Source organism: Phaeodactylum tricornutum, chromosome 13 (assembly GCF_000150955.2).
Source record: "Phaeodactylum tricornutum CCAP 1055/1 chromosome 13, whole genome shotgun sequence".
Taxonomy (NCBI): domain Eukaryota; phylum Bacillariophyta; class Bacillariophyceae; order Surirellales; family Neidiaceae; genus Phaeodactylum; species Phaeodactylum tricornutum.
In genome coordinates this window covers 68,188-83,997 of record NC_011681.1, presented here as the reverse complement: position 1 = coordinate 83,997, position 15,810 = coordinate 68,188, and the positions used below count along the sequence as shown (strand labels likewise).

The 15,810-nt window shown below is 45.9% G+C and overlaps 4 protein-coding genes across 4 annotated transcripts; 3 read left to right on the top strand and 1 right to left on the bottom strand.

Moving 5' to 3' along the window:
* Nucleotides 1–412: 412 nt before the first annotated feature.
* On the bottom strand, nt 413–2,448 carry PHATRDRAFT_47250 (predicted protein; the record flags this gene model as incomplete). The annotated part of the gene is made up of 3 exons (XM_002181441.1): nt 413–663; nt 746–2,166; nt 2,396–2,448. 3 exons carry the CDS (start codon nt 2,446–2,448, stop codon nt 413–415), a joined length of 1,725 nt encoding a protein of 574 aa, XP_002181477.1.
* An 845-nt stretch (nt 2,449–3,293) lies between these two features.
* On the top strand, nt 3,294–5,504 carry PHATRDRAFT_47249 (predicted protein; the record flags this gene model as incomplete). The annotated part of the gene is made up of 1 exon (XM_002181619.1): nt 3,294–5,504. The coding sequence occupies exon 1, from the start codon at nt 3,465–3,467 to the stop codon at nt 5,502–5,504; it is 2,040 nt and encodes a 679-aa protein (XP_002181655.1). The 5' UTR covers nt 3,294–3,464.
* A 730-nt stretch (nt 5,505–6,234) lies between these two features.
* Nucleotides 6,235–9,220, top strand: GPT1 (glycerol-3-phosphate o-acyltransferase). Its single transcript, XM_002181618.1, has 6 exons — nt 6,235–6,469; nt 6,839–8,193; nt 8,276–8,389; nt 8,505–8,555; nt 8,636–9,030; nt 9,096–9,220. Exons 1-5 carry the CDS (start codon nt 6,405–6,407, stop codon nt 8,704–8,706), a joined length of 1,656 nt encoding a protein of 551 aa, XP_002181654.1. The 5' UTR covers nt 6,235–6,404; the 3' UTR covers nt 8,707–9,030; nt 9,096–9,220.
* Nucleotides 9,221–14,579: 5,359 nt separating this feature from the next.
* PHATRDRAFT_37408 (predicted protein) lies at nt 14,580–15,444 on the top strand (the record flags this gene model as incomplete). Its single annotated transcript, XM_002181617.1, has 2 exons — nt 14,580–15,370; nt 15,435–15,444. 2 exons carry the CDS (start codon nt 14,580–14,582, stop codon nt 15,442–15,444), a joined length of 801 nt encoding a protein of 266 aa, XP_002181653.1.
* Nucleotides 15,445–15,810: the final 366 nt, after the last annotated feature.

Below are 15,810 nucleotides of genomic sequence, written 5' to 3'. Positions count from 1 at the left end.
TTACGGACTACTAATTTAATTACCAAAAAATAGAATCTGGGACCGGCAGAGCAAGTCCGTACAGCAAGCGAGGCTCCAGTACCAGACCCGAACGCCGTTCGAAGGGGCGTGTTATCACGATACTTTTGATTTGCACTTCGTCCAACATGTACTATTGGTATGTATGCATCGCTGTGGTTTATTGGCCGAAGAATGCATACATAATTGCGGTGTTCATCGGGCCACACTACAGGACCACTGGTGTATAGAAAGTCAGAGACCCGTCTCGCCAAGCGCACGCGGTCCTGAGTGTTTGGAAAGGACACGGAATTCCCAGGCGAACCAAGGTTTGCTTCGCTCTCCGATTGTATATGTGTTCCTTCTTCCGACAGTTCCAGTCTATCGCGTTCAGATCAGAGGGCGCCCACCGTGTTCAAGCGACGCTTTTCAAAAACGGTATGACAGAGTTGATGACGAGCCACGAGTAGGGTGCCGACCAAATGAAACTATCCACGCGGTCCAGAATGCCACCGTGATCCGGAATCAAGTCGCCGAAATCTTTGACGCCGGCATCGCGTTTGATCATCGAAGCCGTCAGATCTCCAATGAGACCAATGAGACCCAATAATATTCCGTGTACGGCCCCGGTGACGCCCCAATACGGCCACTTTTGTGCCCAAGCTCCTACGTAACAGAAAGAAACGAAAACGATGGGTTAGCAGCGTATTCTCTGTCCGAGCCGAAAGTTCCTAAAGCATCGACATACCGAATACACCCAATAGACCACTGACAGCACACCCTCCCAGTACCCCTTCGACAGTCTTGTTGGGGCTGGTTGCTCCCGCGGCGGGCGCGACTGCACCCAGTTTGGTATTCCCATACCGTCGCCCGACAAAATAAGCTCCGACGTCACTAAAGGCGAGGCACAGCCAAGTCCAAAAGATAAAGATAGACCCGGTGGTGATGGGAAGCACCACAGCTTGTGGGATAAAGCTGGGCACGAGTTTAGCCTGCGACTTGTCCGCGAGAAAGCGCAAGAAGGGCTCGGCGACCGAAGCCAATCGCGTTGGTTCTTGGGTACCTAGTATCCGTATACGGACCCAGAAAGAAGGAACGTAACCCAAATAAAACATACCGGTAAAAGTCGTGGCAATTTCCGGAATTGTAGTGACGGTCCGTTTCATGGTCAAGAACCAAATCATGGCGTAGAGACCGAATATGGGCAAACAAATTTCGTGGAGACTCGGTGTAAATAGGGCCGTCAAAAACATGGAGCAGGACCCCAAGACCGATATGCGCCGTGCCGGATTGACTCCGGTCCCCATGACCATGCGGTAATACTCCAATTGACCAAGCAAGGTCATGAGCGTGAATAAGCCGGTGAAAATGTAGTTTCCCGAAAAGACCCAGCACGCTACTACGGCACCCATGATGGCACCGAACAAAACCGAGCGGCTTTTTTTCTGCAACGTAGGAGGTGGTGCTGTTTTGCTTGTGGGCTTTGACTCGATGGACATGTCCATTCCATTCGTGACGGGGGCGGAAATGTTGCGCGCCGTCTCTCGATGGGCCTGCTCAATGGCTTCCAAAACGTGGTCACACGCAAGTGCCAATCCGTTCTTTTCTTCCCACGAGACGACCCCCGCCAGCTGCTCGCCTCGGATCAGATGCTGCACCCGACGAATAGCGGTAGCGGCCTTGTCTTGGGATATAATTTGACGAGCTTCGGGATTGGTTTCTCTCCATAGTCGACTGACGTATTCGGAATAGATGCGCACGGCGCGTTGGGGGAGCGAGGCTAGTTGACGCGCCACGAAACGTTTGCCGGTCGGTACGCTAATCGAAGAGTCTTGGTCGCCATTTTTGACGGTGTCGACGGCGGAACCGGTGCTTCTAGTCGCAGTCAACGGAAAGAACTGTATTCGTCGAGACGCATCCGTCCGATACGTGTAGCCCAGCGGTGACACTGTCCGTCTGTAGCTGATGGGAGGCGCCAACGCCTCGGCCGTCCTCAACAACTTGTAGGGATTACTATTCCAGTTGACGTACGCGTAGGCCCAGACCACCGCGGCTACGGAGAAAAGCTGATTTCCTCTCCGGAGGGTACGAGTCATCGCCACGTTGTTGATGGAAAGGTCGTGTGCGGAGTGCGTCGCTGCTATTCTTTGCTCCGGATAATAAGAGTATCTGTAAGTATGTAAGTAAGTTGTCCATTGGAAGGTGAGCAGCAGGTGGCCATTTACTGCGAAAGCGGAACCCTGGACGAACGTACTATTCAGTGGGGGCCGAGGGTGGCACTCGCACATGTACCTATTTGCCAAAAACCAGGCTTGACACTTTGACACTCACCTCGCATATTCCCCTACTACTACTAGAGCTAGCTAGCTAGCTAGAGATTGGTTTTTCCGTACCGTACCGTAATTTGCGTTTGTTGGGTGTCGTTCGTCGATCGTCCCTCCAATATTTCATGACAGAATGTCGACCAATCAAGGTACGGTGTAGGATCGCTATTTGAGTGCGAGGGAGATCAGACTGCCAGTGAATTTCGATATAACCTGTACCTGCCAGTGACTGACTGTGAGAACGACAAAAAATCTACTGACTACCATACTACTAGTGCGAGGTTGGTTGGTACGTAGTACTATTTTCCTGCGGAGCAACAACCTGCACAGTGGCATTTTCTCTCGCGGTCAGGTCAAAAGTAATTATGACAAGCTAGCGAGAGAGGATAGTTTTATTGGTGTTTCATTAGGAAATCCCCTCTACCAGCAATTTGGGTATGGATCTGTCGCCACGTTGTACTTCGACTTTGGCTATTATAATCGCACACGGTAAAAGTCAAATTCATGTATTTTTGCACGGTAGAAATCAATACTCTCTTTGCGCGTCAGAGATTTACTCATAGTATAAGAGTAGGCGTCTGGTCTCTTCTACCGCGTAGAATCCAAAAAAGTAAAGGTGGTACGTTTCGCAAATCCCTGGCCACGCGAAAAAATCGCGTTCTACGCGCAGATATCTCGCTCCCTCCCAAAATAGTCACAAGCAATACCTTGCAGTTCGAGCACTGTAAAAATCCCCTTTGTGTGTGTGTGTCACAGGATTTTCGAAAACCCTAACCCTAACTCCCGTAAATACACTAGAAAAAGTACGGGAGCCGGTTTGGGGAGAAAATACGTGACTTCCCCAACCACTGAAATGTAACACCCCGCCCAACAAAAACCTGTCTTCCATTACTAGAGACGGCTGACCGCGATTACTTCACGCTTGAATAGAATACGTTAGACGTACCAAGCGCCGTCGTACTTTTTGGGCCTTTTTCTTGAAAGGCAGCCAACTGTGCGATCGAGACTTTTTCACGTTCCAAATCATTTACAGTAGTAAGTTACACAGCACTCCGCTGATTGCGTCCAGTACCAACACGGACGTATTCTTGCACCGTTTTCATAGACCGGGTTTTGACTACCAGCCCGGTTCCAACATCTCCAATGTACCACCCCCATTGGCCACCGTCGTCGTACTATCCACCACCACCGCCGCCGACGGCTCCTGTTACCGCTCCACCCGATTCCGTTATCATCGCCAAGGTTTGTTTTCAAATCGATGATGAAGAAAAGGACAAGAACTTTGTCCCCTTGATTCGCGTTGCCGTCCAAGCCAATCGCAATGGGCGAATCGTTACGGTTAGTGAAGTTTTGCGTCAAACGGTTGAATCGGAAGGCTCTTGGATAGCAAGACTCGCCCAGTGCGCAAAAACGTCACCATCTACCAGCGCGAGTAGTAGTACCGGAGCTGGTGCCGTTTGGATTGACTACGGGTGCGGATACGCTACGCTCGTCTTATTCAAAAGAAGTGATGAAATACCCCCTACTATTGCTAATCTGCCGGTGGATCGCTCATCTATTCCACGCGTTGGTGTGGACGCCGTCGTGGCTCCGTTGGATACGGACGAAACCGCCCGTATACAGAACTATGGAAAAGTGTTGTCCAGCGACCCCTTGTGGGAACACTTGGCCGCGGCTGCTGTGGAACCCAATCCGCAACCACAAGCTGTCTTTGTACACGTTGACCGGCGCGCCAACAGCGGTAACAGTCGTGCGCCCTCTCTATTGGAAACAAGTGGCTCAGCGAATAACCATCCTACTGACCGTCAACATGTCCTTCTTTTGTCGTTTCGGGAGGATCACACTTACGAGATGACCCGGTCGGAGGAAATGGAGACGAAATTGCTAGAAGGTCGGTCGTTGCCACTCGAAGATAGCAATCGCTCCCCATCGTTGAAAGCCAAGGTCGCAAGAAGCAAAAGCATCACTCAGGACCTTATGGGGTCGTCTGCAACTGTGTCGAAAGCCAAGGCTCCAGCACCTTCCAAGAAAACCGTAGCCACCAAGAAGCCAAAGTTAGCAACCCTTTCCACACCACCTTCTACCACTGGCGCCGACTCAAAACTGAAAAATGTAAAACCTTCTAGAGCCACGAAAGCCTCTGATCCCAAATCATTGCTAAAAGACAATATCATAAAGAGGAAACCCTTTTCTGCCACCGCGGATTCCAAGCGAGTCCGCCCCCGGATTTCTGTTGACCTCTCTTCGAGCAAAAGCAGCGGTCCCGAAGCAAAACCTGCTACCGGTAACAAAGCGGGACGGCGGATCTTGCCCTTCAATCCAAAGGAATACATTTTGCTGGCCAAAGCATACGATGAAATTTTGACGGCCGATGATCTGAAAATCGATGCTTCCAAGTACACGAAAAAAGACATGCGAGAGGCTTCCAAGATTATGAGGCACGCCCAAGACGAAATGTCCGCCCGAGGGGAATCCAACTCCCATGATTCTACATCTCCTTCCGAGTCCGACTACAAAATCAATTCGAACAGCGGCAAAAGCAAGAACACAGGGGCGACTTACCCTACCTACTTCAATGCCAAAGAATGCTTGCTCCTCGCGAAAGCTTTTGAAGACACGCTCACGGACAAGGATTTGCGAATGGATGCTTCGAAGGTCACCAAAAAAGACGTGGAAAAGGCTAGGAAAATGCTTCTAGAAATGAACCAAGGTCTCCGCCAGCACGGATCAGCGGCCGGAGAACCCACGAAGGACCGGTATGTTACGACACCGGCGATCCCCATGGCCGCGCCCAAACTTCAGGTTACTGACGGTGGGTCCTACAACTCCCGAAAGGAAAACAGCACTAACAAAAAATCCTTATTGCGACAGCCGGCAATTCCGGGGAGGCATGGGGCTGGTAGCTTCACAAAGAGCACGTCCAGTGACGGACATGAATCACCTTATCCAATGAAAGTCGAAGAGAGCGTTGAGGGTACCGAGAATGACGACAACAGTCTAGCCAGAGGAACGAAATCTCCCGCAAAAAAGGAGAAAAAGAAACGAGCCCGCTCGGAATCCGCGACAGCGGCGGCAGCCGTTTCGAAAGACAACTTATCTGCTGAACATATACTGGCGAAAGAGCTACCAGCTGACTTTGGCACACCAAATAAGAAGAAACACCGTTTGAAGCAAGGCACCTGACATCTTCTTCAGCAAACTACAGCGAACAAGTTTGGTAATCCTCATTATAGAATTCACAAAGCCTTTGACCAATCAAAAGCAGACGTCAAGAAATCACACTGTTGCGATTTGGTAAAGACTTCATCTAGACAGACGGTAGCTACAGCGTCCTACGATGAGTGCCGCAGGTGTCAGATCTTTGCTGCATATGACATCAATATTTTTGAATAGTGCAATCACCTTAAATCCCCTTTCTCTAGGCTACTTGGATGCTCCCTGTCCATGATGTACAACAATAGAAGCAATGTGATAGTTCGGTCGGCTTCATACTTACAGTTATACTATTCTTATACGGAAATGCTGGAGAGGTGTTCTACAAATAATCTTACTATTTGCAAATCAGAACGTTGAGAGCTGTTCATCGAAGACTTTTTGTAAAGAAAACCGAGGATGGCTTGAATCTAGCATCAAACGCGAATGCATAGGTAGCTCCGCGAGACAGCGTTCCGGTCAGTCATATGTTAGTGGAGTGTTTCCGGGTGTTTTACATTCATGGATTTGCAGTTACATTACAGTTAACTATAAAGTTTTGTGAGACCGGCGCTGTCAGATTCACGGGCAGGTAAATCAACAAAATAACTTGCTACGCGATTTCCTTCCTAAAAGTAGTAACATAATAATCCACTTGATCCGTATCTCGACGATCCTACGTCTGGAACAGACTGTTCTGTTCGTACACTTTCAATGCGATCGGTAAAAACACGACACGATCGTAGCCAGTACTAATCGCAAATCTTCCTACCTGCCACTTTGGAAGTACAGCTTTTACAATATTTTTTTTGTCACGGAACAAAATAGCGTAACGAAAGAGCCTAGCTTAATTCTTTTCAGTCCTTCTGCTTTATCCTCGCAATACGTATCATGGCGATGCGAGCCGTCAATCAGCTGGCAGTCTTTTTCGTCTTGCTTTTGTTGACAATCGATGAGTAAGTTCAACTTAAGTCGCAAACTCGCTTGACCATCCTTTCAAATCATCTATCTGACTCCCCTTGTCTCTTGGTTAGAATCAATCCTGTAAAGGTCGTCGTTCATGTTTTCCCTTCAATTGCTCCATGGCATTTTGCAACTTTGTGTATTTTATTGATGGCGTACATTTTCTTCAGCTCTATCAAGGAGGTCTTCTACTTTTCAGTCAAAATTTTTTTTCATTCCATACTAAGCATATTCTTCCGGGAAGTCCAAGTCATAGGCAGAGAAAACATACCTCGGTTTGGTCCTTGTATATTCACGGTCAATCATGCAAATCAGTTCATGGACGCTGTCATGGTATTTTCTACTTGCGAACATAAAATTAGCTACCTTATGGCGGAGGCCTCATGGAGGCGCCGTATTGTTGGTGATATCGCGTGGGCAATGGATGTTGTGCCGGTCAAACGTGCGCAGGACTCCGCTAAGCGAGGAAATGGGATGGTTTCACTTGCTACTTTGGATAGAGACACAAGGACGATTTTGGTCATTGGGAGAAACACATTTTTTGTGGCCGACTTATCCCCGGGAGACAAGATTCGAATCGAAGGTAGTGCGGTTGGGCTAAAAGTCTTGAATATTGAAGGCGACCATAAAATGACTGTGGATGGTATTGATTTCCCTGAAGGTGTCCCACTTCCTGACGAGAATGTTGGCTATGACATTTTAGGACGTGTCGATACCAAGGTAGTCTTCGAAAAGGTGTTGGATAAGCTTACAGCAGGAGGGGCTGTCGGAATCTTTCCGGAAGGAGGTAGCCATGACAGAACGGAGCTTTTACCTTTGAAAGCAGGTGTTGCCCTCATTGCTTATTCTGCTTTTGAGAAGATTGGACAGAGTGTCCCCATTGTTCCTGTTGGCTTGAACTATTTTAGGGCCCATCGCTGGCGCGGACGGGCGGTGATTGAATATGGCCAACCAATCTCTCTCAACCCGAAGACAATGCCGGATTATGAAGCCGGAGGACTACGAAGACGCAACGTGTGCAACCAACTGCTTGAAAATATTGAGACCTCAATGAAATCTGTAATCGTTTCGACACCAGACTTTGAGACTTTAGAACTCATCCATACCGCAAGACGTCTATATCAAAGGAAGACAGGCCCAATGAATATCTCGGAGAAGCAAGATCTGAGTCGCCGGTTTGCAGAAGGTTACAAGAGACTTCTTCTCATGACAAACGGCAAGCCACCGACAGAATGGTTAGATCTTCAAAGCCGTGTCGTCGAGTATAGAAACGAGCTAAAGCATTTGGGATTGAAAGACTACCAAGTGAATGCCTTGGTCGGTGAACATCTCGATGCGACAATGAACGTCAAGGAAGTCGACGGTGATGTCGTACTTTCTTTCTTGCAGCTTCCGTATCATATAGTTCACCTCCTGCTTCTCGTCGCTCTAGCAGCCGTCCCAGTTATGCTTTTGAATCTCCCAGTCGGTGTACTAGCTGGTTTGTATGCCGAACAGCGCCGAAAGCGTGCCCTTGCCAAGTCAAAAGTCAAAATTCATGGATACGATGTGATGCTAACCGAGAAGGTCATGTTTTGTATTGTCATGGTGCCCTTGATGTGGATGTTTTACGGGTTTCTTCTCTTTTTTCTAACTGAATTGGATCGGCCGACAATTGCTTTGGGGATTCTTTCGATGCCTCTGTTTTCATACACAGGAATCGTTGCTGCAGAGGCTGGTATGTATTGTATTGTCTGATGCGGTTCCGAAAGCGTGCGCCCCATTCTGTTGTCACTAATGTAGTTGGTACCATTTTCAAGGGATGGTGGACTTGATGGATTTGCGCCCATTCTTCATGCGCCTGTTCCCGTCTGCTCGTAGACGTCTTGCGGCATTGCCTGAAAAGCGCCGAATTCTACAGAAAGATTTACGAGGTAAGCTGAAATGGACACCTTTGTTCTGAAGCCATGCTGCGGCCATTGGCTTTTCCCTCTGACTGGGCCTTTCACCCTTGATATCCTCCTCCTTTCACGGTTTTATCCGGAGCAGCCTTTATCCGCTCGATTGGACCTGGTCTAGGGGAAATCTACTTTAAACCTGGTATGTACCTTTAATGCTGTGCTCTTGCATGATTTACTTTATCAACAGCTGCCTCAACTTTTACAATCATCATATAATAGACATAAATTGGAAGGAAATTATCGAAGCATCAAAAAGTTCTGATGGAATGGATCCAAACAAACCCAAGTGAGGGGGTTCTTTACAGCATCCACCCACACACCACACACACAGGAGACCAGCTCTTCATGGAAAAACCAAAAGAGAGTTTCCTATTTTGCAGCAAGATCAAATTGTGTGGAAAGAGGCACTTACAGTATAAAATTGCTCAGCATAACTTTCACTGGTTTACATTGCTTAACATTTCAGCTTTATGGGAGAAAAGGATGGAGCAAAAATGGTTCACAAAATATGTATTACATTCCTGGAAGGCATCATACTTTCAACCCACCAGTCTACAACCCTGAACAGTTAACTGTCATTGGATCTTTTTAAAGTGTAAGCTGGAATGAAAGAAGTAAGTATCTTCAAAGATTTACAAACAGCAATTTTCATACATCCTACCCTGACCACAACTTTAAGTGACAAAACTGGCTTGCAAGTAGTCTTGGTCACATCTGATATATTTGTCTCCATTCTCAATTGTTTTTATTGAGCCAAATTGGCATCAAACTAATGTCTTAGAAAATTTTGATACATTTTCTGTCACAATAAAGGAAGCCTTTGTACAATTGCTATGTTTTTGGAGGAGCATGTGTTTAGTCTTTACTTGTCAGTTTACAAGACCAAGGTACAGTGAAATACAATTGGAACATATGATTGCAGTAACAAAAGGAGTACCACAAGCCACATGGTGGGATTGAACAAGATCCTCTACTCACTGTAGGTATTGTGCAAGCAATTATAGTTCCAAAAGTATATATACATGTGAAAGAAAGATTGCCTTTTGAGACTATGGCAGCTGTGAAAGATCAAAGATTGGATGGCATTTTTTGGGATTGTTCACTGGACTGAACAACAGATTGACTATTTTGTAGAATGTAATCACCCACTCATTGCTTTATAAGTTCATTGATTCAAATTGCATTCTATGCATAGGTCCTTGTATCCGCTGTCTAACCCATGGGGATCGTTGTCAACAAGTTGAGTTTTACAGTCCCTAAGTCTCTTAGGTGTATTGCAGGTTGTTTGTCTCAACGCCCACCTTGTTTACCACTCACTGTCCTAACAGCAATCTGTCCTACAGTTGTGCTTTGGTAGTACTCTGTAACAGATTAACAGTCTTGACAGCACGTCAAACCACTGCTGCCCATTGCACAGTTGTTTGTGGTAAACACATCTTGAGGTCTTTGCTCAAGACAGTTTCCACTGGAAGGCAGTTGGGAAGGCATAGCAAGGGGACACCAGAGGGGTGTCATGGTGGAGAAACCAAGGGCATATGCAATGGCACCTCTGTTGGACTGCCCAATGGAAATCTCAATGGGCTTTTCCATGGAGATAGTGATGGCATAGAGGATGTCAGGGCCAAAAAGGTAACAGCCATGTAGATTGAGAACATTGCTTGGTATCCACAATGCTACCCAAGGTCCAAGTTCAAGTTAGTAGTATTCTCAGTGGATACAACTTTGACCTCAGTATGGGTGTTTCCAGGAGCAGTCCCACCAGGCCAATTGATGCTCCCATCAATGCTTTTGTTTACGCAACTGTCAAGTCAATGCTAGAATTATTCTCTATCAGATGAAAATTACAAGCCTCTTCTCCTGATTCCTTCTCTTTGGTTTACATGTTAGATAGTGTAGCCTCAGACTCAGCATATTGCACAACACATTTTTGATAATTGAAATATGTTATTTCAGTGCTTGGTTTGGGGCAAGTGATAAAGTATAGCCACACAATACTGCAATTTGCCACTAAGGTGAGCAATTGTCATAGCTATTGTTGTTGGAACATTCAACTAGCATAGTGCCTAGCTCTGAATATTGGCCATGTTTGCCAGCCTTATTACTGTCCCAGTTGTTGTCTGTACAACGCTGCGGATAGAGGCAATGTTTTTCGGGTCATTACCGAAATGTCATTTGCGAAGACAGTGCGAAGTGACATGTGTGTGCATCTAAGGATGCAGCAGCTGTGACACGCAAGACGACATGTCTTGCCGACCAAGAAATCATCTTTACATAAGCAATTTTCTCTATTATGGTTGTCCCTTGAGAGGTAAAGAAAATACCTTCTCCACGTCTACAAACTGGGATTGAATCAAAGCAGATAAGTCTGCACACAATCAAGGGGTCTCATGTTCATCTGGATTCATCTGCATTCATTTGCATTCAAATGCATTCATTTGCAGTCATCTGGATTCTGCGGGATCAATGCATAGAAGACAGTACAGAGGCTACGGTCTCCTTGAATACAATTGACCAGAACATTACTATCCCAGTGATGTGACTATCCGTGGAGAGTAGTACTGATTCTACTGAGACTCCTAAGGGAGCTCCAAGGGATTTGTTTGCACTCGAAAAGATTACATCCATATTTGTCTCTACTCACAATTCTAGATTCAGTCGAGGTCAAACCAATTGAGTTACCGATTAATTACAATACAATCGGGGCCTTACAAGGCTTTCGCCTTTATTCATCTTACTCTCTCATTGTATCAACAATACATTGCATGAGTATAGAAGAATCCGTTACAAGTGTGCTGTGTATGCCCAGCCACTATGCATGCCATCTGATGTTGATTCATGTCTGTTTTTTCTGGGTCTTCCTCCTCTGACCTTGTGTTCTGGTGGCTAAAGCACTTCAAAAAGCCAATTTTCCTAGCAACAAAATTGACAGAATTTGTAGTTTGTGCATTAATTGGTATGTGCTGGTGTGATAAACAGAGTGGTACCATTGTTTGTCATTTGGTCCAATTTTAGCAAAGATAATAAGAGCCATGCAATGGAAACAAGATTGGCCGTACTCCTCCTTATAATGTCATGGACATTGAGCTTGGAAAGCTCTTGCTTTGACCTCAACATCCAATGTAGACCCAGGAGTATTGCTGCATGAATGTGAAACTTGAGACCTCCAAAGGTAGCCTTCATTGTAGGTGACAAGAACAGCCCACTTCCGAGCCACATCTTTGCAAGAAACAAGCTTCTGTTGAGCAATTCTGTCATGCAGAAACCCTCTTGAACCCATTGTTTTGAAAGTTAAGAACACCCCACATGTTGTTTCTTACAGTAAATTATCCAATGAGGTATACCCACAAGAAAGTCAAGGATTGGCTGCTGTTGGAGCTCCTCAAGTGTACTATTCATTTATTCAGCAGCATTGTTGGGCTGCTTTCCAAAGCATGGCTTCCCTTCAAAAGGGAATAAATACCTTGCAAATTGCTCTTGCCATTCATGAAGCCAATCTGCAACTTCTTTATCCAAATGTTCTAGATTCTGTAGAAAAATATTGTACAACCCATTTGTCCAACAACTTGTTTGTCCAACATTGCGCTGACAAATTAACTGCAGCAGAAACTCTATAGGAAATTCTCTCTTGACACCATGATCATATGTGGCAATCATGTGCCACACAAAATGCCCAAAATTGGCTCCCATGTTTTTGACAATAACTTGGAATGCACAACTTTGAATACTATAGTCATCATAATCAGCAACAAAAGCCATGGCCCCATCCTCATTTGCAATCTGTCCTCAAAACCATGTCCAATTTGCCTCATTCTCAATGTCACACAGCATAGGCCAGCAAAACTGGCTGATTGTTACCATCATGAGTAAGTAACCTTGGTTCCCATGTTTCTGACAATAACTTGGAATGCACAACTTTGAATACCACATAGTCATCACAATCAGCAACAAAAGCCATGGCCCCATCCTCCTTTGCAATCTGTCCTCAAAACCATGTCCAATTTGCATCATTTTCAATGTCACACAGCATAGGCCAGCAAAACTGGCTGATTATTACCATCATGAGTAAGTAACCTTGGTTCCCATGTTTCTGACAATAACTTGGAATGCACAACTTTGAATACCACATAGTCATCACAATCAGCAACAAAAGCCATGGCCCCATCCTCCTTTGCAATCTGTCCTCAAAACCATGTCCAATTTGCATCATTTTCAATGTCACACAGCATAGGCCAGCAAAACTGGCTGATTATTACCATCATGAGTAAGTAACTTTGGTTCCCATGTTTCTGACAATAACTTGGAATGCACAACTTTGAATACCATAGTCATCACAATCAGCAACAAAAGCCATGGCCCCATCCTCCTTTGCAATCTGTTCTCAAAACCATGTCCAGTTTGCCTCATTCTCAATGTCACACAGCATAGGCCAGCAAAACTGGCTGATTATTACCATCATGAGTTAGTAACCTTGGTTCCCATGTTTCTGACAATAACTTGGAATGCACAACTTTGAATACCATAGTCATCACAATCAGCAACAAAAGCCATGGTCCCCATCCTTCTTTGCAATCTGTTCTCAAAACCATGTCCAGTTTGCTTCATTCTCAATGTCACACAGCATAGGCCAGTAAATCTGGCTGTGTTACGGTACACTACCTTGCGGCATGTCCCTCGGACAGTTTCCACTTGGTAAGGAAAGTCTAAGTGTGAGCCAATCCGATGGACGCAGCGGTTACGTGTCCCATATGGAGTTTGTGTCGGCCTTATTGCGCAAATATACCGTATTTGAGTTACCCTGTTGTGGTTTACCTCCTTGCGACATGTCTTGTGGAAATTATTCACTAAACACGGATGTCGCAAGTGTGAATCAAAACTATGCACATGGAGTTAAGGAGGCACGCACAGAAATGATACCAAAGCCTTGTTCCGTGGCCACGTGGACTCACAATAATCGAAGCGTTTGTACAATTGCTATGTTTCCGGAGCCGCATGTGCTTAGTCTCCACTTGTCGGTTTACATGACCAAAATGGACTGGGATATAATTGGAACATCGAAAATACGATTGAAGCAATAAAGGGGCTATCACAAGACACATGGTGGGACTGAAGAAGAACAGCTACTCACCATAGGTGTTGTGCATGGGACTCATAGTTCTGGAGGTATATATACATGTGGGAGAAAGATTGTCTATTGAGATTATGGAAGTTGTGGAAGATCAATGATGCGCTGGCACTTTGTGGGATTGTTCACTGGACTGAACAACAGATTGACTAGTTTGTAGCATGTAATTTTCCACTCATTGTTTTAGAAATTCTTTGATCCAAATATTGCATTATAGCATAGGTCCTCGCATCCGCTGTCTAACCCGTGGGGAGCGTCGTCAGCGAGTGAGTTTTACAGTCCCTAAGCTTGCTTAGGTGTATCGCAGGTCGTTCGTCATAACGCCCACCTTTGTTTACCACACACTGTCATAACAGCGATCCGTCCTCGGTTGTGCTTTGGTAGTACTCCGTAACAGATTAACAGTCTTGACAGCACGTCAAACCACTGCTGCCCATTGCACAGTCGTTTGTGGTAAACACATCTTGAGGTCTTCGCTCAAGACGGTTTCCAAACTTCGTACTTGGTGTACATTGTTTGGTTACTAACTGCTGACATCTTTTGTTTGTTACATCAAGTGTCAGAGGTGCCACCTTAAGTGGGGTATTTATCGGCTTGTGTAACGCATTGGTTGGAAGCTGCTACCCTACTTCCTCACGGTAACTGGTATTGAGAACCCACTGGTACAGCTTCAGGGTTTGTCAATAAGTTTCTGTGGCCTCCCTACTTCCTCGGAATCACGGGTGTCGAGAGCCCCTTGGAGTCTTCAGGGTTTGACAACAAGTTGTTTCGTGACGTCGGGTTGCTATAGTTGGGTGAGGTAGAAATACCAATAGGCTCAAGGACTCCAACCCTGATTCCGGTTGGGACGGGCTTACAACCCGGCTTAAAATAGTACAGGGGGACTATCAAACGCCCGACACTTCGTGTTTGCGTGTGTGCGGAACAAACACTGCCTACGGAGGCAGGGCAAGGGACCCAAACCCATAAAGTGGTTCTTTTTTTTTTTTCGTTTTGAGAACCGCAAGAACCTTTCTTATTGGTTTGGCTACCCAACCCATCATGTTAGCAAGCACTGGACAAATGACCAGCAGCACAGTCTTCTCGCATCTTTTGGATAAAGTTTTCTCAATTCCCCAAGGGCATCCGATTCGGCTTAGCTTTGCTCAGCAAGGGTATGATACCGTGGAAGACCTTCTCGGTATTTGTGAGAATGAACTTGGTACCTTTGGGTATGTTCCTCCAACAAGCTTGGACACCAATGACAACCCCCAGTGGACCCCATTGCTCATGGCACACCGACAGATCCTTCGCCATTTTCTACGTTGGCAGGCCTCACTTGAACGGAAAAAGGGAAGTTCTTTAGACGATTCTGAGCTCGTTGAGTTGACCAGTAGTGACTTTGCCTTCTATAAACGGTCGGCACTTGGCCAAGTTTCAAGCGTATTGACCACTACAACATCTTCTTCGAGCGCCCCGGGCATACCTAACAAACCTTGGTCGGTTTTGAACGGACAGAAGAAACCTGTTTATTGTAAAGAAGATGCAACTACCCTGTCTGTCAACAACACCAATGCAATCACGTACTGTTCGAGTGTACATTCTGCATTGAGATCCGGAGCAACCAACCTTGACCTTATGCCACAGGATGGGGAGAGTATTCCTAAACCCATCAGCTTTGTCAAGCCCCTTGGAACTGAAACCAACAATTCCTGTGCCTTTAAGGGTTTACCTGGTTTCACTCCTGACAACCTCATTGGAAAAACTTTTCTAACCGACAGTCAGGATGATGGGGAGCTATTTCGTGAACGGCAAACTTTCCCAACTGATACTCAGGATGATGGGGAGCAACTGTGTGAATGCAATACAGGAAAATTTCTGGAATGTGATAAACCATCTGATGAAAAAATTTCGGAGGGACTTGTAATCAGTGATGACAAGTATGATGAAACTCTAGTTTGCAACGAAGTTCTAGACAATCACGAAACCAATCTAGATGAAAAGTTGCAAGACACAGACGGACCGTGGTGTATTGAGGGCATTGTCGCATGCAAAGGACCTTTCCCCTCTTCACACATGTCAGAAATCTACGAAAGTTCTAGATACCATGTGTTTGATTGGGGACCTAGCTACGGATTGCTAGATGCCATACAGGTCAACAACCTTGAAATATGTGCTACCTATGCTAAACACCAAGATCTACTAGACACATTGGGAGGGAATCATTCCGACTGGTTTGCAACTAGAGTTGAAGAGTTTCAAGGACTTCTTGACCAAGATTGTCTGAGGTGCT